The sequence below is a fragment of the Acinonyx jubatus genome, chromosome B3 (genome assembly GCF_027475565.1).
Source record: "Acinonyx jubatus isolate Ajub_Pintada_27869175 chromosome B3, VMU_Ajub_asm_v1.0, whole genome shotgun sequence".
Classification (NCBI taxonomy): domain Eukaryota; kingdom Metazoa; phylum Chordata; class Mammalia; order Carnivora; family Felidae; genus Acinonyx; species Acinonyx jubatus.
Window position 1 is genome coordinate 346,811 of NC_069386.1, and position 18,291 is coordinate 365,101.

The 18,291-nt window shown below is 59.2% G+C and overlaps 1 protein-coding gene across 2 annotated transcripts; it reads right to left on the minus strand.

Moving 5' to 3' along the window:
* Positions 1 to 562: 562 nt before the first annotated feature.
* DNAJA4 (DnaJ heat shock protein family (Hsp40) member A4) lies at positions 563 to 15,001 on the minus strand. 2 transcript variants are annotated; one of them, XM_027068320.2, is made up of 8 exons: positions 14,824 to 15,001; positions 14,079 to 14,217; positions 8,764 to 8,944; positions 7,100 to 7,204; positions 5,714 to 5,941; positions 4,609 to 4,839; positions 2,353 to 2,453; positions 563 to 2,250 (listed from the first exon to the last, which is right to left on the minus strand). In XM_027068320.2, exons 1-8 carry the CDS (start codon positions 14,901 to 14,903, stop codon positions 2,035 to 2,037), a joined length of 1,281 nt encoding a protein of 426 aa, XP_026924121.1. In that variant the 5' UTR covers positions 14,904 to 15,001; the 3' UTR covers positions 563 to 2,034. The 2 variants fall into 2 exon arrangements, with proteins under 2 accessions (XP_026924121.1, XP_053079402.1); XM_053223427.1 differs by lacking the exons at positions 14,079 to 14,217; positions 14,824 to 15,001 and adding an exon at positions 11,150 to 11,248.
* Positions 15,002 to 18,291: the final 3,290 nt, after the last annotated feature.

Below are 18,291 nucleotides of genomic sequence, written 5' to 3' on the forward strand. Positions count from 1 at the left end.
GCCGGGTGAGAATGTTCAGAGTCCTACCTTCCTGGGCATCTACTTGGTGTTTTGAAAATGTCCGCTACTGCACTGTGCACCCTGTTAACTTTAGAGAGGCTGCCGTGACAGCGTCTTTGGGCCCCAGCCCTGCCTCGGTTTCCCCGGAGGACCAGTACTTCGGTTCTCTCAGCAGCCACTTGAACTTGGTTGGCATGGAAATGGCTAGCACTCTGAAGCTTGCTGCTGTTTATTAAGAACCTCGTGTGCCTGTAAGTCCGGTCGTGGCTTTTCCCCAAACCCCCATCACCTCCCTCTCCTGCCTCTCGACCTTGGTCGCCCTCCTGTAACCACAGAGCCCTTGACGTTTCCTCTGCCTGTAGCGCCCCCGCCCCCCACACCCACAGGGGGGGCTCTTATGGCTGCCCCCTCCTTTCCACAGCCGTCGCCCATAGCTGACGCTTGCCCTTCTCACTCCAATTACAAGCTCCAGGACAGTGGAGGCCGACCCATCAGATCTCCATGTGAGGCACTTAACACCCCTCGTTTGAACTCGAGATCGTTTAAAAAACCAGAAGCATCCCTCATACCAGCTCAGTTTTAATTGTAAAGTGACAAGTGTACAGGTGGAGTACGTTTTAAGCAACACCTTCCAGATCCCACTGACGCACCAAGGAAGGGGCTGGACGTAGTTGTGCCCCATCAATGGCACTTCTCAATGGCAGGGGGAGTCACAGCACAGAAACACCACCCTGGAACCGTGGTCCATTTGTGAATGGATTTCCACACAGGCTGAGTTGGAAAAGGAGGCTTTAGGCCTGTCCTGACCAGTGGTCAAAGCAGGCCTGGGGTGAGGGGGGCTCGCTCTCTCCTTATTTTGATCAAGTTATGCCCAACACCCCCCCCCCCCCCCAGCCAGCAACGCCTGGTCCCCCCAGCCGCTCGTCCTGACTGCCGCAGGCCTCCTGTGCCCTTCGACCCTGCTGGGGGCGGCCCCGGGTCTGCGGCAAACTCCGCTTCTGCCGAACCAAGGAGGGTGGAACATACAAGCGGCCTCGGCTTTAGCCCGCCCAGCGGCTTAGGGGACAGTTTCTCCTGACCGCCATGTAAGGACCGGGCCAGGAACAGCTAGAGCCTGAGGCAACCCTAAACATGAGCTGCGGTCGGCCTGCTGGGAGTGAAGCGATAGCTGTCGTCCCTCGGAGCAGGCCAGCATTTACAGCGGTGGCCCACGCCGCAGGCACGGCAGAGCCCATCCGCGCGCTTCTCGCCAAAGCAGCATCACGGGAGCAGGAAGCCCTCCGCCACGCAGCCGACGAGCAGGGAGCCGGGTCTGGGAAGAGGCGACCGGGCCGTGGCGCCCAGGCCGGCCCACCAGGCTTCCCCCACTGCTGCTGCCAGAGGATGTGGGGCCCTCGGGAGGGCTTCCTTCTCTTTACAGAAAGCACTTTGGTGGGAGCATAGCAAAGATGGTCAACAAAAAATCATTAAAACCACAGAGAACAAGGTGTGGGGTCACACGCAAACAGCTATGGTGGTGCTTCATTTGGAACACGGACCCCACAAGGCCAGGAAGCTTCCAGGAGACGGCCATATTCGCACCCCATTCCAGCCAACAGGACAGTAGCCACCACGCTGGCCCTACAGCCCACGCGGTGTGAGCCCGGCCCGAGAGCCCAGTCCAGCCCGCGGACGTGCCTTTGTTCTTGAGGGCCCTCAAGAATCTAGATCTGGAGATGTCACAGGGGCAGCCCCAGACGAGGCCCCTGGTCCCTGCCCTGCGACCAGAAGCACAAAGTGTCGGTGAGGCCAACCGGCATCTCAAAAGTCTCCTGAAAATGGAAATGAACAGATCCCGTATGCAGACCAGAGATAATTCACACTCAGAACATTTAAATATAAATTAAGCTATAACTTAAGTTACAACCAAAAGAACAACAGAACCAAGACGACACTCGGCAGCTGAGGATGCTGGACACACACACGGACACGCCACACACGGGGCCGGGAGGTGATGCCGTTTTCATCGTGCCAACTTTACACTCAGGGCACCGCTCACGCCGTCTGGCACTGCACCCCGGCCCGCGGCCCGTCGTCGTCGTCCTCGTAGGCCTCCCTGTGCTGGCGCCAGCCCTGCTCGCTGGGGTCGAACTCCTTCAGCTCCACCTGGTCCATGTCGTCCGTGACCCTCACCTTGTGTCGAGGGGGCAGGAGGGCCTCCAGCTGGGGGAGCTTGTCGGGAGGCAGCCAGTGTTTCTCGGGGAAGGTGACCTGTAGAGGGGAGGCCGGAGGGAGCGGCGCTGGTTCCCGCCCAGCTCCCCCCGCACACCCCAACACCTCCAGGACAGGCCCGGAGGACAGGCGGGAACTTACCAAGAACTGGATGATCAGAGTCCCCTTCTCCAGGGGCGCTTTGTACATCGGCATCCCCTCGTCGTGCACACATTTCAGGTCCCCGTGCTTTATCACCTCCCCTGCCGCACAAAAGGTTCCATTAGGAAGCAGGAAGACGGGGGTGGCCTGGGGGGGGGGGGGGCTAGCACCCTGGTGGCACTACAGCCTCGCGGCACCCCCCCCCCCCGCCCCCGTCATAAGGGGCCGGTTTAAAAGTGAAGCGGGAGCCAGAACAGCCGAGTCTGAGGGGGCGCCTGTGTCCGCAGCCCAACCCGCCCGCCTGCCTCTGGGGTCTCGCGGCTACTTTTCCAGAAGGCACCATGGGCGTTGAGGCCCCCCGAGCCTCGCACGCCATCTCCCGCCTGACGCGAAGGAAGGAAGGAGCCGGGTCCCCACAGAAGCGAGCTCCTCGGCTCAGTAACGCAAATGCACAAACAAGGAGTAACGGGGCGGAGGAGACACCAAACGCTGTCAGCAGCCCGAGGAGGCCGCGCGCAGCGTGTCGCGGACCCCTCTGGGCCCTCCCGCCAGGGGCCTCCCGCGGGCTTGTCTGGTGGCAAGTTCTTCTGTCTCCACGCCTCCCCTCTCGCTTCCGCCTCTAACTGGGGGCCGGGAAGCCACACGCGGGAGGAGGCAGACAGAGGACAAGTGGGCTGCTCCCGGGGCACCTTCCTCGCGGATCCTAGCGTCCGCACTCCGGCAACAGGAGGAGAAGAAAGCAGTGAAGCCACAAGAAAAAAAGCCCGAGCAAGGAGAGACGGTAAAAGAAAAAAGGGACAGGACGCAGAAAAGAAGAAACATGCAGGAAGAAATAAGAGAAGTCTCCGGCAGATGGCTCTCCGGAGCCCCGGCCCTTCCTTGTAACTAAGGGAGGTGGCAGGGGTGGGGGGTGGGGGTAGCCTTCCCTGGGCCTGGTCCCATGTCACCCACCCCCGACCCTGTGGCACAGGACGAGCTTTCCCGGAGCTGACACAGCCACCAGCCCAGCAGCACCGCCATCAGCTGGGGCCCTGTGAGCAGGTCATGAACCCGCACCTGCTCACCGCTGCTAGCCGGGGGCCCTGGGAGCCTCAGCCTTTCCCGCCAAGCCAAGCCAGGGGGAACGGGACCTGGGGAGGAGTCGCAAGTGTCACCTTACGCTGTGGGGCTTGATTATGTGCAGACGCACACACAACAAACGATCAAACGGTCAAATGTTAACAATGGGCAAATCACGTAGGGGGTCCTTGTACTGTTTTTACTTTTACGACTTCCGGTTGGTTTGAAATTGTTTCCAAACACAAAGTTCAGAAAGAAAAAACTCTGATAAAGGCTTGGCTATCTAATTCCATACGCTTCTGTGACAGAAGGGGGACGCAGAGCAGGGGGAGGAAAGCGACAGAAACAGAACAAGGCCAGAGAGGGAAGTGAGTGAGAGCTGGCAGAGGGGAGACCGGCAGGGAGCTCTGGGGTCCCCTCTCTATGCCGCACCTTAGGGTCTCAGTGCCGGCTGCCACCGCCCTTGGACAGGCGGGTCCCAGCCCAGCCCCAGCCTGCCCCTGCAGCCCTAAACCCCAGATGCCGCTCTGCTCACGGCCCGACAGGGGGTGGAGGGAGCCTGGGTGTGTTGGCCACACCTGTGCACACGTGCTCTGACACGGATGGTCCCTGGCCCAGCCCCTCCCCTGCCGTCCTCCCACAGCCCTTCCTGCGAGGCGCCCTGCTGCCCACACGAGCCTGCTGTCCGTATGCGAGCTGGGCGCCCGGGCCCTGCAGGACCCTCGTGGTCCTGGGAGGGCCCCCCGTGTGTGCAGACGGGCAGGTCTGTGGGAGCGTCCGTGGCTAAGCTGACAGGCAACGTCTTTTTCTCGGGAAATTTCTACTTTAAAACGTCTCCCCCTTGTAGTCGACAGTGCAGCGGCTGCGGGGACACGTGATGAGCCAGCCACAGCCTGTTATCAGCTGTTTTCTTACCAAACTAATTTTTAAAAGCTTAAGTTGGCAGGTCCCAGTGACAGTGCTGGACCTCAAGATTCCTGTTTGAGGCTCCTCCCCCCGACTCTTTCCTTCTAGGGGAGTGTTTTAAAAATTCACAAAATTCCCACGTCGTTGGCGAGGACTTTGACCTTAGGGAAAGTGAAGTCACGCTAACTTGCGTGACGGAAGTCCCCCACCCGCAGCGTGAAGCCAGGCTAGCGGCCAGCAATGTCATACGCGGTCAGCACAGCAGGGACGGACACACCTCCGAAACATTACCTGCCTTGGACGTAATAACGAGCACGCGATCGTCCAGCGTTTTTATCATCTTCTTGAAGCCACAGAGGGCTTCAGAAAGCTGAATTTTCATTTTCATGATCAAGTCGTGGCCTCGCCTCTGAAAGACACTATGATCCTTCTGATCAAGCACAATTATGACATCGCCAGGCTCCAGCTCAGGCTCCTGATCTCCTTCTCCATGAAACAGTATCTTCTGACCGTCTTTCATACCTGTGAGACATCACCCTTTCTGATCAGCACTTCTCTTCGAAACCATGCTTCCTACAGAGCTGTGAAGGTGGCACAGAGTCCTCTGGGGGTTTACTCATCAAACCTCCCAACTTGGAGGGAACCAGGGCGGTGGCTGGGATCACGCCCCCCCACCCCCCCACATGGCGCGGCGGGGATGCCCTCCGCCACCGCGCACACGCGGTCTTCTCGCTGCACGCGTGGGGCGCGGCTCTGGGGCTGCGTGCACACGGACGCAGGGTTCAGGATGCTTGAACAGAGGTCCTCTAAGAACACCTGTCAGTCTGGGTATTGAGTTGTGCACTTTGGTCTCGTCTCTCATGTAGCATATATTCACCAGATTAGGAATCCGCAGAATAATCCGCAGAGAACCGCTAACCAAGCAAAAGGCCTTCTAACGATGGCGCAGGCACAACAGACGGCAGGGGAAGGCGGGGGCGGGGAGGATCCGAGGCAGCAGAGGGACGTGTGCAGAAGGAGCACGCGGCCCCACGCGCACGAGCTCTGCGGCCCACGTTTGTTCGCCGGGATCCTCCCGGTGACTCTAACGGAATCGCTAGAGGACGGCGGGAGGACAGCTGACCAACATCAAGGTCCAGTGACTCTCAGAGCGCTGGAAAGCCCTAGAGAGGGGGATGTTTTGGTCTCGAGGGAGCAGACCTCAGCAAGCAAACAGACAGGTGAAGGGGACGGCGGGGGGACCTGGGGGGACGAGAGGAGGCAAGAGGGCTCCGGGCACATCCGGGGTCCCTCGAGTATCTGCAGCGTCACAGACCTCCCTTCCCGACGCCAGCACGCGCCCGCGGTCGGCACCGAGAAGCGGCTCCAGCCGGCGAGCGGCGCTGGGCGGCCTCACCTTTTTCAACGTGTACCTCGATGATCTTCTTCTCACGGGTCACCTTGGCACCACCACAGATCTCACAGCGGTCCCTGGGGCTGATGCGCTCGCCCTGGCCCTTGCACTCGACGCACACGGTCTGGATCTGCTGCACCACGCCCGGCCCGACCTGCTGGATGTGCACCTGCATCCCGCGGCCCTTGCACAGGGGACACTTCTCCACAGAGCCCTTCTTCCCGCCAACACCTGGGGGGCAGGAAGCAGAGCTGGGCACCAGGGCACGGGGGACACAGGGGGACTGGACTGTTTACAGTCACGGAGAGCAACGCGGGAGAGTCTGGGCGATTCTAACGGAGCGGGTAGCATCCAGACGTAAACGTGGGGTCGCGAAGGTTCGCGGTCCCGGCCACACCAAGCCAATTCATCCCTTGGGCTTCCTCAGCCATGTCTTCTTCTCCCCTGCCCACAGGTGGCCGAGTGGGCCCGGCTGCGAGTACTGGAGGGGTGGCTCCCCAGCTCGGCCGACTCAGGACAACGTGCGTCCGAGGTCACCAGATACTATTTTTCTTGAAAAATCCTGTTTTTAAAACTTGTGTTCGTGGGGCGCCTGGGTGGCTCAGTGGGTTGACTGTCCGACTTCAGCTCAGGTCATGGTCTCACAGTTCGTGACGTCGAGCCCCGTGTCGGGCTCTGTGCTGACAGCCGGGAGCCTGGAGCCTGCTTCGGACTCTCTGTCTCCTCCTCTCTCTGCCCCTCCCCTGCTCCCGCTCTCTCGCTCTCAAAAATAAACATTAAAAAATAAAAAAAAATAAAAAAACAGCTCAAGATGCGGTGAACTATGCCCAGCTGCCTGGTTTTACAAAGCTTCACTGGAACACGGGCACGTCTGCTCATTTATGCCAACGGCTGCTGGCGCACTGAGAGTTGAATGGTCCCCAGAGACCATGCGGCCCACAAGCCTGAAACACTTACTATCTAGCCCTTTACAGAAAAAGTTTGCTGACCCCTAAGTTAGGTGAATCATCTTGACTTTAATTTTTTTTTTTTTTTTTTTTTTTTTTTTTTTAATTAGCCTCCACACTCAGCATGGAGCCCAGCTCAGGGCTTGGACTCAACCCCGAGATCAAGACCCAGGCTGACGTCAAGCTTTGAATGCTTAGCCGACTGAACTACCCAGGCACCCGACTTTTAAATTTTTTAAATTAACGTGTTAAAAAAAAAGTCACTCCATATAAAAATGTACAGGGCAGAGTGACACAGATTTGGCCCTTAGGCTACCAGTTTGCAATCTGTTTGACCCTTATGTTCGAAAAAACCAAGTATTTTCCTCTGAACTGTAAACCAGAACCGTTTCGTCCTCTAAGGGATCAGACCTATGTGACTCATTCAAACGTTAATTTTTACCTTCACATTTTTCACAAATTACGTTTTTCTGGAGGGCCAGCTTCTTTGTGACTCCGTTATATAAATCTTCGAGAGTTACAGACAGCTGATGTACAACATTCTTGCCTTAGGAGAGGAAGAAAGAACACCTGGGAATATGGTATTAAACGTGCCCACGGGACCCCCAGATGCGGGCACCTCCAGAGCCCAGAGCCACACCCATCACTCATTGTCCCGGTGCTCCCATCTCACCGGCCCACCCTCCGGGCCTCTGCCAGCCAGAACCAATTCTGTCCAGTGATTGACAGATGTGGACAAAACGACTTCCCGTCTTTGCTTTCTCAGCACCCCCCTGAGGACGGAGCGATCACTGGGGGACCCGGCCTGGGGTTGCCGCTGTTCCCCATGACAGGGCCTCTCCCGCACAGGGGAGGCAGGACCAGCAGTCTAGGCACTTTAGCTGGAATTCTACTCTCCCCCGAGCGTAATGCTCTCTACTCTTTGAGCCTTCTGTCTGTGGCCAAGTGGGAACTCTCCCCTGCATCTTTGGGGTGGGAGTCTATGGTGACCCACAGGGTCGGAACCCCCCCCACCGTGGGACCCTCACGCTCCCCAAGACAAGACCCCCCTTCCCCTGCTGCCCGTGGGACCCTCACAATCCCCAAGACAAGCTGCCGTTTCCTGGCCATCAACTTTGAGACACAACTTGATTCAGGGCGTGAAGTGGTTCATCTCAGGGCAGTGAGGGCACCCACGGTTTTAATCGTGTCCATAACGTCACTGACAGGAGCGGCTACACACCCAGACCACGGGGGGGAGACTTTCCTAACCTCCGCGTGATTTTCGGCTCCCTGTGTTCAAGACTTGACAGCCAAGCTTCTGAAGCTCAGTGTCTGTCATAATGTAAAAACAAAACCCCCTTATTCCCCCAGGGCCTCTTGCCGACCCAAACCACCCCTCTTAAACCCCAATGCAGAGCTTGCTTCTTCTGATTTTACCCAGGATTTTAACAAGCTTGGCTATCTATCTGGTTTCAAGGTCCAAAGCAGATCATCGACAGGGAACCAGAAGGGGGAAGGGGCAATTCGAGACCACGGCTAACAGAGGCGGCAGAGGACACAGCCTGGTGGGAGGGACGAGGTGGAAAAGCAAATCCCAGCATCAGAAACAGCAGCCTGGGGCCACTCAGCCAAGGCCGGTCCCTCCTGCAGCCCCCGGGAATGAAGCCGCTAACCCACAACACGTTCCAGAGAGAAGGGGGTGAATCGTGTCACCTGGAAAATTGGAGCGGGCTGAGAAAACAAGGCCACACCGCAGAGTGCCAGCCACACAGAGCGCAAGGCCCCTGGCCAGACAGGGGGCAGAGACAGCAGGTGCCATTATGTCCCTCAGGGCACTCAGGGGCCTGACCCCAAGGACAGAGAAGCAGAGGGCAAGATGAACCTCCTTCCTGGCCGCCAGTGCACTTGCTCCCTTTCAGGTCGTGTCTGGAGGGTGTCAGGTCAGTGGTACGCGTGCTGAGACATTCCAGGTGCCTGGATACCCGCTAAGGGGTGAACCATTTAAAGCTAGAGACCCCCAAACATGATGTGTGTGCCCTGTTAAGGTATAACCCGTCTTGATCCCAATAACACGTATGATGTGAAAACTATAAAATTTGCCGAACGTCTTCAACAAGTATTTACCTCTTCTCTCTCTTGCCATCCGTCCCCCGCCACCAAAGAACATGTCAAATATGTCCATGGGTGACGAGAAGCTGGGGCTGCCCGAGCCTCCTTCCTTAATCGCCTGTTCACCACCCTGGTCATAAATGTCCCTTTTCTTTGGATCCGAAAGCACTTCATATGCCTGGGATATAAGCTTAAACTTTAAGATGAAACGAGAGAGAGAGAGAGAGAGGGATTACAATGAGAGAGAGGAGGTTTGAGGACTTTGTGAGGCACACCCACCATCACAGACGCCACGGCAGACACATTCTGCACCTACTCCCCCGACGCCAGCAGCCCGCGCCCTCTGGAACCTGGCTTCTCCGGGAAACAGGGCCAACCGAGTGAGGGGCTGGTGGCAGGGCCTCTCGGGAGAGCAAGGGGAGCTCCTCCAGCCTCGGCCACCCGGGGCTCCACCTACCACCCGATAGCACCCCGGCCCCCGACCCCCCCGGCCCCCGGGTGCAGCCGCCTCCCAGCTCAGGAGCAGCTTCCCTGCTTCCCTAGCATGAAACTCAGTTACAGACGTCCGTGCATGCACCCGTCCCCACGCGCAGCTGTCCCCACATGTACCTGTCCCCGCGCATCTGTCCTCCTGACCTTGCCCTTGGGCTCCCCATCTCGCCTCCCGCCAGCACCAAAACCTCTCTCCTCACATCTCATCTGCCTCCCAATGTTTACATCCAAGGCCCCAAAGTGGACGAAACACCCCATGTGTCGCCCTCCTGCCGAAACTGTGTCACTGGCAACCAGTTATTAAAAAAAAATGTCAGAAAACCCCAATTGAAAGACATTCTAGAAAACTAAATGCAATGTGACCCTGGACTGGGGAACAATGGTAGAGAAGACACTGGGACAAGTGGAGACATGTGAATTTGTTCCTTGGGGGAGAGGCGTACGGCTGATCTGTGCGGGGATGTGGGTTTTCCTCGGCAAGACCTGCCCACTTTCTGGGCCGAGAGCTCACGCTGGGTGCAGCTTCGGGTAACCGTGAAGAGACAGGTAGAGCAGTCACAGTGACACGTTTACAGTGCGAGAAGCTGGTGAACGAACGCGCGTGTTCACACTCCTACCTCCATCTTTCCGTCCGTGTGTGCAAGCTTTCAACATAAAATTAGGACAATATAAAGTATCTCCAGCGCATCCGTGCTCGCCACACCCCAGGCCCGCTCCGCAGAGGCGACCGCCGCGACCTCGCCTGTGTCCCGCCTCTCGTGCTCATGCCAGCTGCCGGTGCCACAGTGAGTCGGCCCGGGCCACGGGGTGCCAAGGCCAGACCGCACGTATCCTCAGACTGAACCCCCACTGCAGCTGGGACAGCTTCGTCCCCTGCTGGGACCCAGAGGGACGCGTGGCGTGTGGAAGGCACTCGGTACTCGTTAGATGAACGGCTTGATTCTGGTGGGGCTTCAGAAATGCACACAGGACGCGGGGTCCCGGCCCTCCAGAGGCACTCCCCGGTCTGAGACAAGGCTCTACGTGAACATCCCGTAAGGCAGCTGCCTCCGTAAAACACACAGAAAAGAAAACGTGCTATGAAGCCACAAACACGGGGGCGCCTGGGGGGCTCGGCCGGTCGAGTGTCGGACTCGATTTCGGCTCAGGTCACGATCTCACGGTTCATGGGTTCGACCCCGAGTCGGGCTCTGTGCTGACAGCGCGCAGCCTGCCTGGGACTCTCGCTCTCTCTGCCCCCGCTCTGCTTGCACATGAGTGTGTGTGCACCTTCTCTCTCTAAATAAACTTAAAATACACACGTCTGCAAATCTGACAGAAGTACTACATTTCCTCTTGTGTTACAGATGCCGGGTAGAGATCTAACATGTACCTAATCGACAAATGACAGCTAGTAACTAGGTAATTTTAAAAATTAAGTCTTCAAGGGACATCAGATCCTACTCCAGGCAGCCAGACCTTCTGCTAAGTTAATTCTCCGCATTTCCGCAAAGCAGCAGGCACCAGTCACGACCACCGCTCTGCACAGCAGAGTGTGGGGATCAAGTGCCCGGGACGTTAGCTCTGACCGCAGGGAGACCAGGCTCCCCCCGCCGACCCGAGTTCCTGGGCCTGTGTGTCAGGGAGTAAGTATGCTCCCTGAGAATTTCCACAGGAAGCACTCACCAAATATCCTGGATGCCTGAAAGGCACCTGGACTTAACTGACCCCATGATTAGTCTGAGGAAGCAGAAGCGACGGCCTGTCCGGGAGGCCGTGTCCCACGTGGGAGGGGGCTCCCACTTCTACCAGCCCATCGCCCCTCCCTCCTGAGCTGCAGCACTCTAGACCCCAGTTCAGGTTCGCCTCACTGCTGGACACTCGGGCTCCGACCGGCTCACCTTTCAGTCTGCGATCATTCGCCACCCACCTTAACGAGATTACTGTGCAGCGAGGAAAAAACGGCTCTGGAATGATGTCTCAACGTGGAAAAGTACTTTTGATAAAATACCATGTAGCGAGAAAAAAAATGTACCAGGATGACCACGTCTGATCCCCCCGGAAAGAGCTGCCTGCAAAGAGGCACCGTCACGGCAGTTAGGGTGACGTGTACTAGGTGGTTTTTCTCTACGTTCTGGTATTTCCTGTACTGTTATGCTCTCTTTTATGATTTTTCAACTTGAAAATCTACGCTCCAAACTAAAATTTACGGTGCAATGGGCCAAAAGACGGGATGCATCTCCAGCTGATCAGGGTAGCAGTCCAGATGCCCCCAGCCCTGCCCGAGAGGGACTGGCTTACTGGTCCCGCCAGAAGGGCCCATGGAAAGCTGGCGGGACGAGGGGACTGCGGACTCCACAGGGCACCTGATGACAAACACGGCCACCCGGTGCTTAGCAACACAGGACAACAGGGCCCAAAACAAAGGCCAACGGCCATCTTAGCGGTCTCCCTGCAGGGCGGAAAGACCGGCTTCATCTATTTTTGAAGAGACATTAATAATACAGTGACAAACCTGGGAAGAAAATAAAGACTCTACCTGTGACACATCAAGTGGGTGAGAACTGCACAGACTTGAGCGGACAACACAAGGTCTACGCAGTGTGCCCAGCACACAAGAGGCCCAGGAAGGAGGCATCTGGTGAAGAATGAGTGAGTCTAGGGAAGCCTATGGCACAGAGTTTCTATGAATTGTGTCCAGTCTCCTCGCCCCCTGTGATCTCCGACCCAATTTTCACGGAGCGCCCGATGCCCCCTCCACTGCAAAACCTTCCCTCCGGAACCGCCCTCTACAGGGCATGCACACCCCCCCTCCCCCATCCCCCCACAGCCAGACACCAGGCCCGTGACCGTGCAATGGCGAGCACAGGTGCAGGAGACCAGCCCGGTGACTCGGAGTTTGGCTCAGAGGCAGCCCACCAGAGCTTCAGCCAACAACCAAACTGAAGGGTTGTATCCTCGTATCCCCCTCATGGAAGGCGGGGACGGGGGACATCACGGAACCCCTGCTCCAGGCAGAGAGGAACATACCAGACTTCACCATCAAGAGACTCATTTACGGGACACCCATTTGGTGCCCGAAAATAAGCTGTGGGACGGGTTTCTAAGGACAAGGCCTATGGGAACGTGGGACAGCTCGGGTCCAGTTTAAAACAGCTTCGGGACAGCAACGGCACAGTCAGTCCAGCTGCGCGCGCACGGTCACGAAGTGACTCCTGCAAAGTGCCAGGAGACCTGACCTGAAACTGGGGTCAGGAGGCTTTCCCCCAGGCTGCCTCTGAAACACTGAGTGAGAAGCCCGGCTACGCTCTCATTAAGGGGGAGTCTCAGAAACGGGCCACGGCGAATTTGGGAGCACGTCTACGAGACACCAGCGCCGTGCAGAACGCCGGTGACTTTCAAAGCTACAGTAAGCCATCTAAATATAGAGGAAAGAATTCGAGTGAGTGACAAGACAAAACGGTCTCGCAGGAAAGCATGTTAAGCTTGTGCCAGCCACATTCGGCACATGTGGCTAAATATAAATATTCTATCACTGTTGCCACCGGCCAACCTTCCTGAAGGAGCCTCCTCCAGCGCGGGGCAGCGAACACAGGCGGGCACTCACGCTAGCCCCGTGGCCACAGGTCCAAGTGCTGGATGGGTGCCTGCGGCCTCAAGGGTGACAGCCCGCGCTGCCAGCGACTACAAGAGTCCACCTCCCCAACGTCATCGGACACCAAGTTTTATAAGAAAGTGGCAGAAAGTGGAGGGAGGAGTGGACAGGCCAACAGACTGTCCCAAGGGTCCACGCGGGGTCCTTCCAGTCCCGGGTCAGGCGCATAGTGAGCCCAAGGAGGCCAGCTCTGTTCCCAGGAACAGCAAACAGTTGAATTCAGGTGCCTATTACAGAATTTCCCAGCCTATTACTGATACTTGGAATCAACTGTGGGTCATTTGTCACAGAAAACCTGGAATATTCCCACAAAATGATGTATCTGGGCAAAGATCTCTCCGTTCCTGCTTAATAGATGTGATTATTCAATGCCTGACAGGAGATGGACACACAGACCAAATGTGGCCAGCGGTTCAGCTGACCGACACCGGGTTTGTCTCAGGTCCTAGCGAGAAACTCACCCCTGGGGTTTGTGCGTCAAGGGATGACCACGGAACAGTTCAACCCAGTTGCTCCTGGCTAGTGCACAAACTTCTGGTGCCGTGTGCCTCAGTTCACTGGGTTGCTGGCTGCCCTTCTGCAGAACTTCCCTCCAGCGGTGTGCCCACCAGGCTTCCCGGCCACCAACCCTGACCCCAGCCCAGCCACAGCCTGGGCCCCGCCCCCTATGCGCGGCAGGACCCCAGCTCCAGCCCCTGAGCCCCAACCCCGACTCCAGCCTCCAAAGCAGCCCGCAGCCCGTGGCCAGGCGCCTGTCCCCAACCCCAGCCCAGGGCCCTAGCAACCTGTCCAGGACCCCAGCCCCCATGGCCTGTCGCCGAGCCCACTCCCACCCCTGCCGCACCCAGGGCTCCAGCCACCTATGCCCGGCCCGACCCCAGCCCCTGGGCCCCAACCCCAGTCCGGGACCCCACCGCCTGTCCCCGACCCCGGCCCCAGCCTTGCTGCAGCCTTAGTCCTGCACCCGACCCGACCCGACCCAACCCCGACGGAAGCTCAGGCCTGCCGCAGCTCGGACCCCCGCCGCCTATGCCCGGCCCCGACTGCGGCCCCAGCCCCCGGCCCCCGACCCGGCCCCCAGCCCCCGGCCCCCAGCCCCAGCTCCCGGACCCCGACCCCAGCCCCGGCCCACAACCCCAGCCCCCGGACCCCGACCCGGCCCCGCCGACGACCGCCGCCAGTGCCCGGCCCCAACCCCCCGCACCTTCTCGCCCTCATCCGGGTTCTTGTCCGGGTGGTACTTGAGCGCCAGCTTCCGGTAGGCCTTCTTGATCTCCTCCGGGGACGCGCTGGGCTTCACCCCCAGGATGTCGTAGTACTGGGTCTCCTTCACCATCTTGGCTCTGCGGGCGGGTCGGGGCGGGCGAGGCCGGTCAGCGCCCCCCGGACGACCCGCCGCCCGCCCGCGCGTCCCGCTCCGGCTCCCGCTCCCGCTCCGGCTCCCGCCGCCGCCGCCGCCGCCGCCGCCCTGGGCTCCCGCCGCCCGCCGCCCGGGGCCGCCGCACTCGGCCTCCGGCGCCTCCGCCGCGGGTTTTATTCGGCGCCGGCGGAAGGTTCCGCGAGGAGACGGTGACGCCACAAAGGCCCAGAACCTTCGCGGAGGTTCCGGCGGCGCCCGGGCGGGCGGGGCAGCGGGTGCGCGGCCGGGACCCCGACCCCGACCCCGACCCCCGACGGCCGACTCACTGGTGCTCTGCCACCGCGCCCGGCTCGCCCCGCCCCCGAAGCCCTCGGCTCGCCCGGAGCTGGACGCCGGATCCCCGACGTCCGACTCACCCGGTGCTCAGCGCCCGGCTCGTTCGGCCCCTGACCCCCGACGTCTATGTCACCCAGCCTCCGCCTGCGGATCCCCCGCTCACCAGGAGCTGGACTGGACACCTGACTCCCGACGCCCCCCGCCCCGGGCTCGCCCCACCCCACCCCACCCCCGCGAGACCCCGCCGGCCCACCTGCTGTTCTGGGCGGTCCGCTCCTCCGGCTGCCCGTCCGACTCCCCGGGACGCCAGCTCTGATCGCCGCCCCGGGCCATGTCTGGGGGCTGGGAAGGGGGCTTGGGCGTCCGGGGCCGCCTCCTTGCCCTGCGGAAGACCAGACAGCCCGAGGGGTCGCGCCGGCGGGAACCGTGCCCCGAGGGGTGGGACTGAGCCAGCTTCGTCGTCCCGGGCTCCGCGCCCTGCCGCGCCCAGGGGTGTGGCCGCCCTCTGTGCGGTAATGGCAGGGGGGCGCGCAGCGGCCAGAGGTGGGCTGCGACGTCTTTGAGGGGGTTAGTGCGGACCGGGGTCCGCCGCCGTGGGGGGGTGGGGTGCAGTTCCCGAGAGCCTATGGCTGCCGGCACCACCACCCCACCCCCCCCACCCCCCCCACCCCCGCCGTGGGGCATTTGCAAGGCAGGGGCGAGCGTGAGGCCTGCTTTGCTGGCCCCAGCTGTGCACCGGGCCTCCCCACTGCGCACACCTGGGAACTCCTGAAGTCCTCCAAGGGCGAGCAGTGACACCCCACAGATGTGGGCAGTGACGCCCTTCAGGTGTGAGTAACCACGTTTCCAGGTCTCCCAAGAGAGGGCAGTAGTCTGGCATCCACTAAGGCCGGACTGCTCAGGGACCCAGTGTTGTGCACATTGGGGGTGGGGGTGGGGGTGGCGCTGGAGCCTGTGTCCGGACCCTCAGGGGGCTCGGTGGCCCAGGGCCCTGTGTGGAAGGGTACAATAACAAGTCTCTGTCTGACCTGCCCAGGCTGTGCCCAGCTGTAGGCACCTGGTAGCCAGATCAGAAACAGCCCCAGAAGGAGGGCTATCCGAGACTGCAGGCCTGCTCCAGCCGCCTTGGCTCCCACTGTGGAACACTCTGTCAGGGCAGGGAGGGCTCTCCTCTCTGGGGTCCCCTGGTCTTGTGTGGGGTCCTGTGGCTGAGGCAGGCCCTCTGCCCTCCTCCACGTGTTCGGTGGGGGAGTGGAATGACTTTTAACATCCAAGCAAAATTAAACTGTCTCTCTGGTTTGGGAGACATTGCCTTTTCCTCTCAATTAGTCCCCTTTAGAGCAGTAACCTTCGGACGGAGAATGCAGAGCTGGAGGTCAGGGGGCCTGGCCCCCCAGCAGATATTATTTGCGATGTGAAGCTTAGCCTCTCTCTGAGCTGGTTTGCCCATCCGCAGGCCACGGTCATTGCCACCTGCTCGCCTGCCTTCCTCGCGGGGCTCTCCAGGGGTCAGACGGGTTGATAACCGTGAAGGCTTCAAGCACAGCGGGTCTCACTCCCAGCAGCTCTCGCAGGGATCACGTGGGAGCTTCCGAAAATCCTTGCGTCCAGGCTGCACTGCGGACCAGTTCCATCAGAACTTTTAAGGCTCCCCAGGTGACTCTAATGTGCCAGCAGAGCTGAGAGCCACTGCCCAGTGCCACATGCCTCCCAGACACGTACCCTGGACCAGCCAGGGTCACGTCATGATGGCCATATGTGGGAGGCCAGAGCCGCTGGAAATCGTGAGGCCTAAGTTCGGATCCCAGCTTTGTTACTTCTGGCTGCGTGATCTTGGGCAGGGGCGTCAACCTTTCCGAGCCTTAAATTCCTTGATTTTTTGGTGGGGATCATTTTAAAAGTATCCGCCTCATAATTTTGTAAAGCATCTGGCACGGAATTTCAACACGGTGATGCATTTTGTTTTCCTTTTTCCTTTTGTCTACACAAAATCGGCCGACAAAGATTCTTTCCTTTACGGACTCTACCCAACCTCTCCGAGCCCTCTTCGCAGCTGGGCCTCAACCTTGGCCTATAAAGACTTGGGTAAACACTAAGGCCGTATCCCTGAGATGACACTGACCCTCAAAGCGCCTGCGTGAGAGAGCTCAAGGCTGCCCAAACTTGTTACTGTTTACCCCCCCAACACCTGAGGGCAGGGCCTGTGTCTCCCAGTCTCTGAGGCGAGTAGGGTCCTCACTTCAGGAACTGCCGGCCGGCAGATGCGGCCGGCCTGAGTGCGTCCACACTGGCCCTTTGTAAGGGCCTGCCCCTGCCCCTGCCCCCTCCCTCCCTCTGGAGCACCAGTTACTTCTGCCTATTGCCGCGCCGTTAAAATCCGTACTCCTTTGAACAGGGTCTTTGTTTACCTGTGACAAAGCCTCTGATGAGATAGCAGGTTGTTTCCCGTAGTTAGTCATGGGAGGATTTGAGACTTTACACGTTTATCGGTTACGGTTTTATTTTCACGGTTACTTTTATCACAGCATCTGTCGTGAGTGACGTTGGTTTTCCAGTCGCAGTAAGCAACTTAAAGTTTCCTTTACATTTAGATTAAAAAAAAAAAAAAAAGTAAGGACTTCTTGTAGGTCTATGAGATTACAGGTGGCGTTTGAATGACTGAAATTTGGGAAACACAGATCCAATTCCGCACCTCATCTTACAGCCAAGGAGACTTTTAGGTGGAGAGGCGACCAGAGGCACAGAACGGGCCTTGTCCCCGACTCACAGTGCCGGGTTCCCCTCGTGGCCCAGGTGGAAGAAGAGTCCAAGCGGGCACAGAAACTGCTCTTCCAAAGTCAACCGGGAACGGGTTCTTCACGGGGTCTACTGAAGAGGGACAGCCACCTGTGCCCGGGGAGGGAGGTCAGGAGGGAATTTGTGGAGGGGGACGAGCACCACACACCAGAAATGAGCAGACGGGTGGGGGAGCCACGCCAAGGGGGGCAGCAGAATAGAGGCAGAGAGCACGGTGCCACCGGTGGAGGGAGGCTCTGAACTGGGCGGGAAGCGGGGACAGAGGTGCCGGAGCCTGCCCGTGGGGAGGAGTCTTCTTGTCCTCCGATGGCCCTGGGAGCCATTGAAAGTCTTAGAGCAGGAGCTGCGTTCTGGGGGGACGACCAGCAGTACACAGCAGTGGCTGGGAGGGCTCTGACAGCACCGATTTGAGAGGCCGGGGGGTTGGTGGGCCGGCCCAGAGAAAGGGTGTGGAAGGAGGGAAGGGTGCAGAAACCTCTCGAGGAGGTGGGGGGAGGAAGAGCAACTGTTGGAGAGCGAGAGTGGGAAGAGAAGCAGGAGTGTGGACAGGAGCCAAGACCACGGAAGGCCAGAGGGGCCAGGCGGCAGGGGCCCAGGGGTTGCAGGGCCAGGGCCCCGAGGGGCGGCCACAGCGTCTCTCCAACGGCAGGATGTTAATTTGTTGGCCCCAAAATAGCAGGTGTTCTCCAGGCCCCTGTTTCAGTATCTGCTTCCCTACCTCTCTCTGGCTGTGTGACTTTGGGCAGATCCCCTCTCTCCAAGCCTCGGTTTCCCCTTCTGCACGGGGGCAAGAACGCCACCCTCGTGGGGTTCTTGTAAAGATTGATGGGGGGGGGCACACGTCAAGTGCTGAGTGTGTGCCCAGCAGACGGCCGGGCTCATGGGATGGAATTTATTGATTTCCATCAATAAATGGGTGGGCGGT

Bases quoted from the DNA above. Each gene is read 5' to 3' on its own strand.
- DNAJA4 (XM_027068320.2), bottom strand. From the start codon at position 14,903: ATGGCCCGGGGCGGCGATCAGAGCTGGCGTCCCGGGGAGTCGGACGGG. The intron at 5,942-7,099 runs GTAAAAATTAAC...CCTGCCCCCCAG, and splicing joins AATTTGTGAAAAATGTGAAG to GTGTTGGCGGGAAGAAGGGC. The intron at 2,454-4,608 runs GTAATGTTTCGG...TTTGTGCGGCAG, and splicing joins CGTTATTACGTCCAAGGCAG to GGGAGGTGATAAAGCACGGG.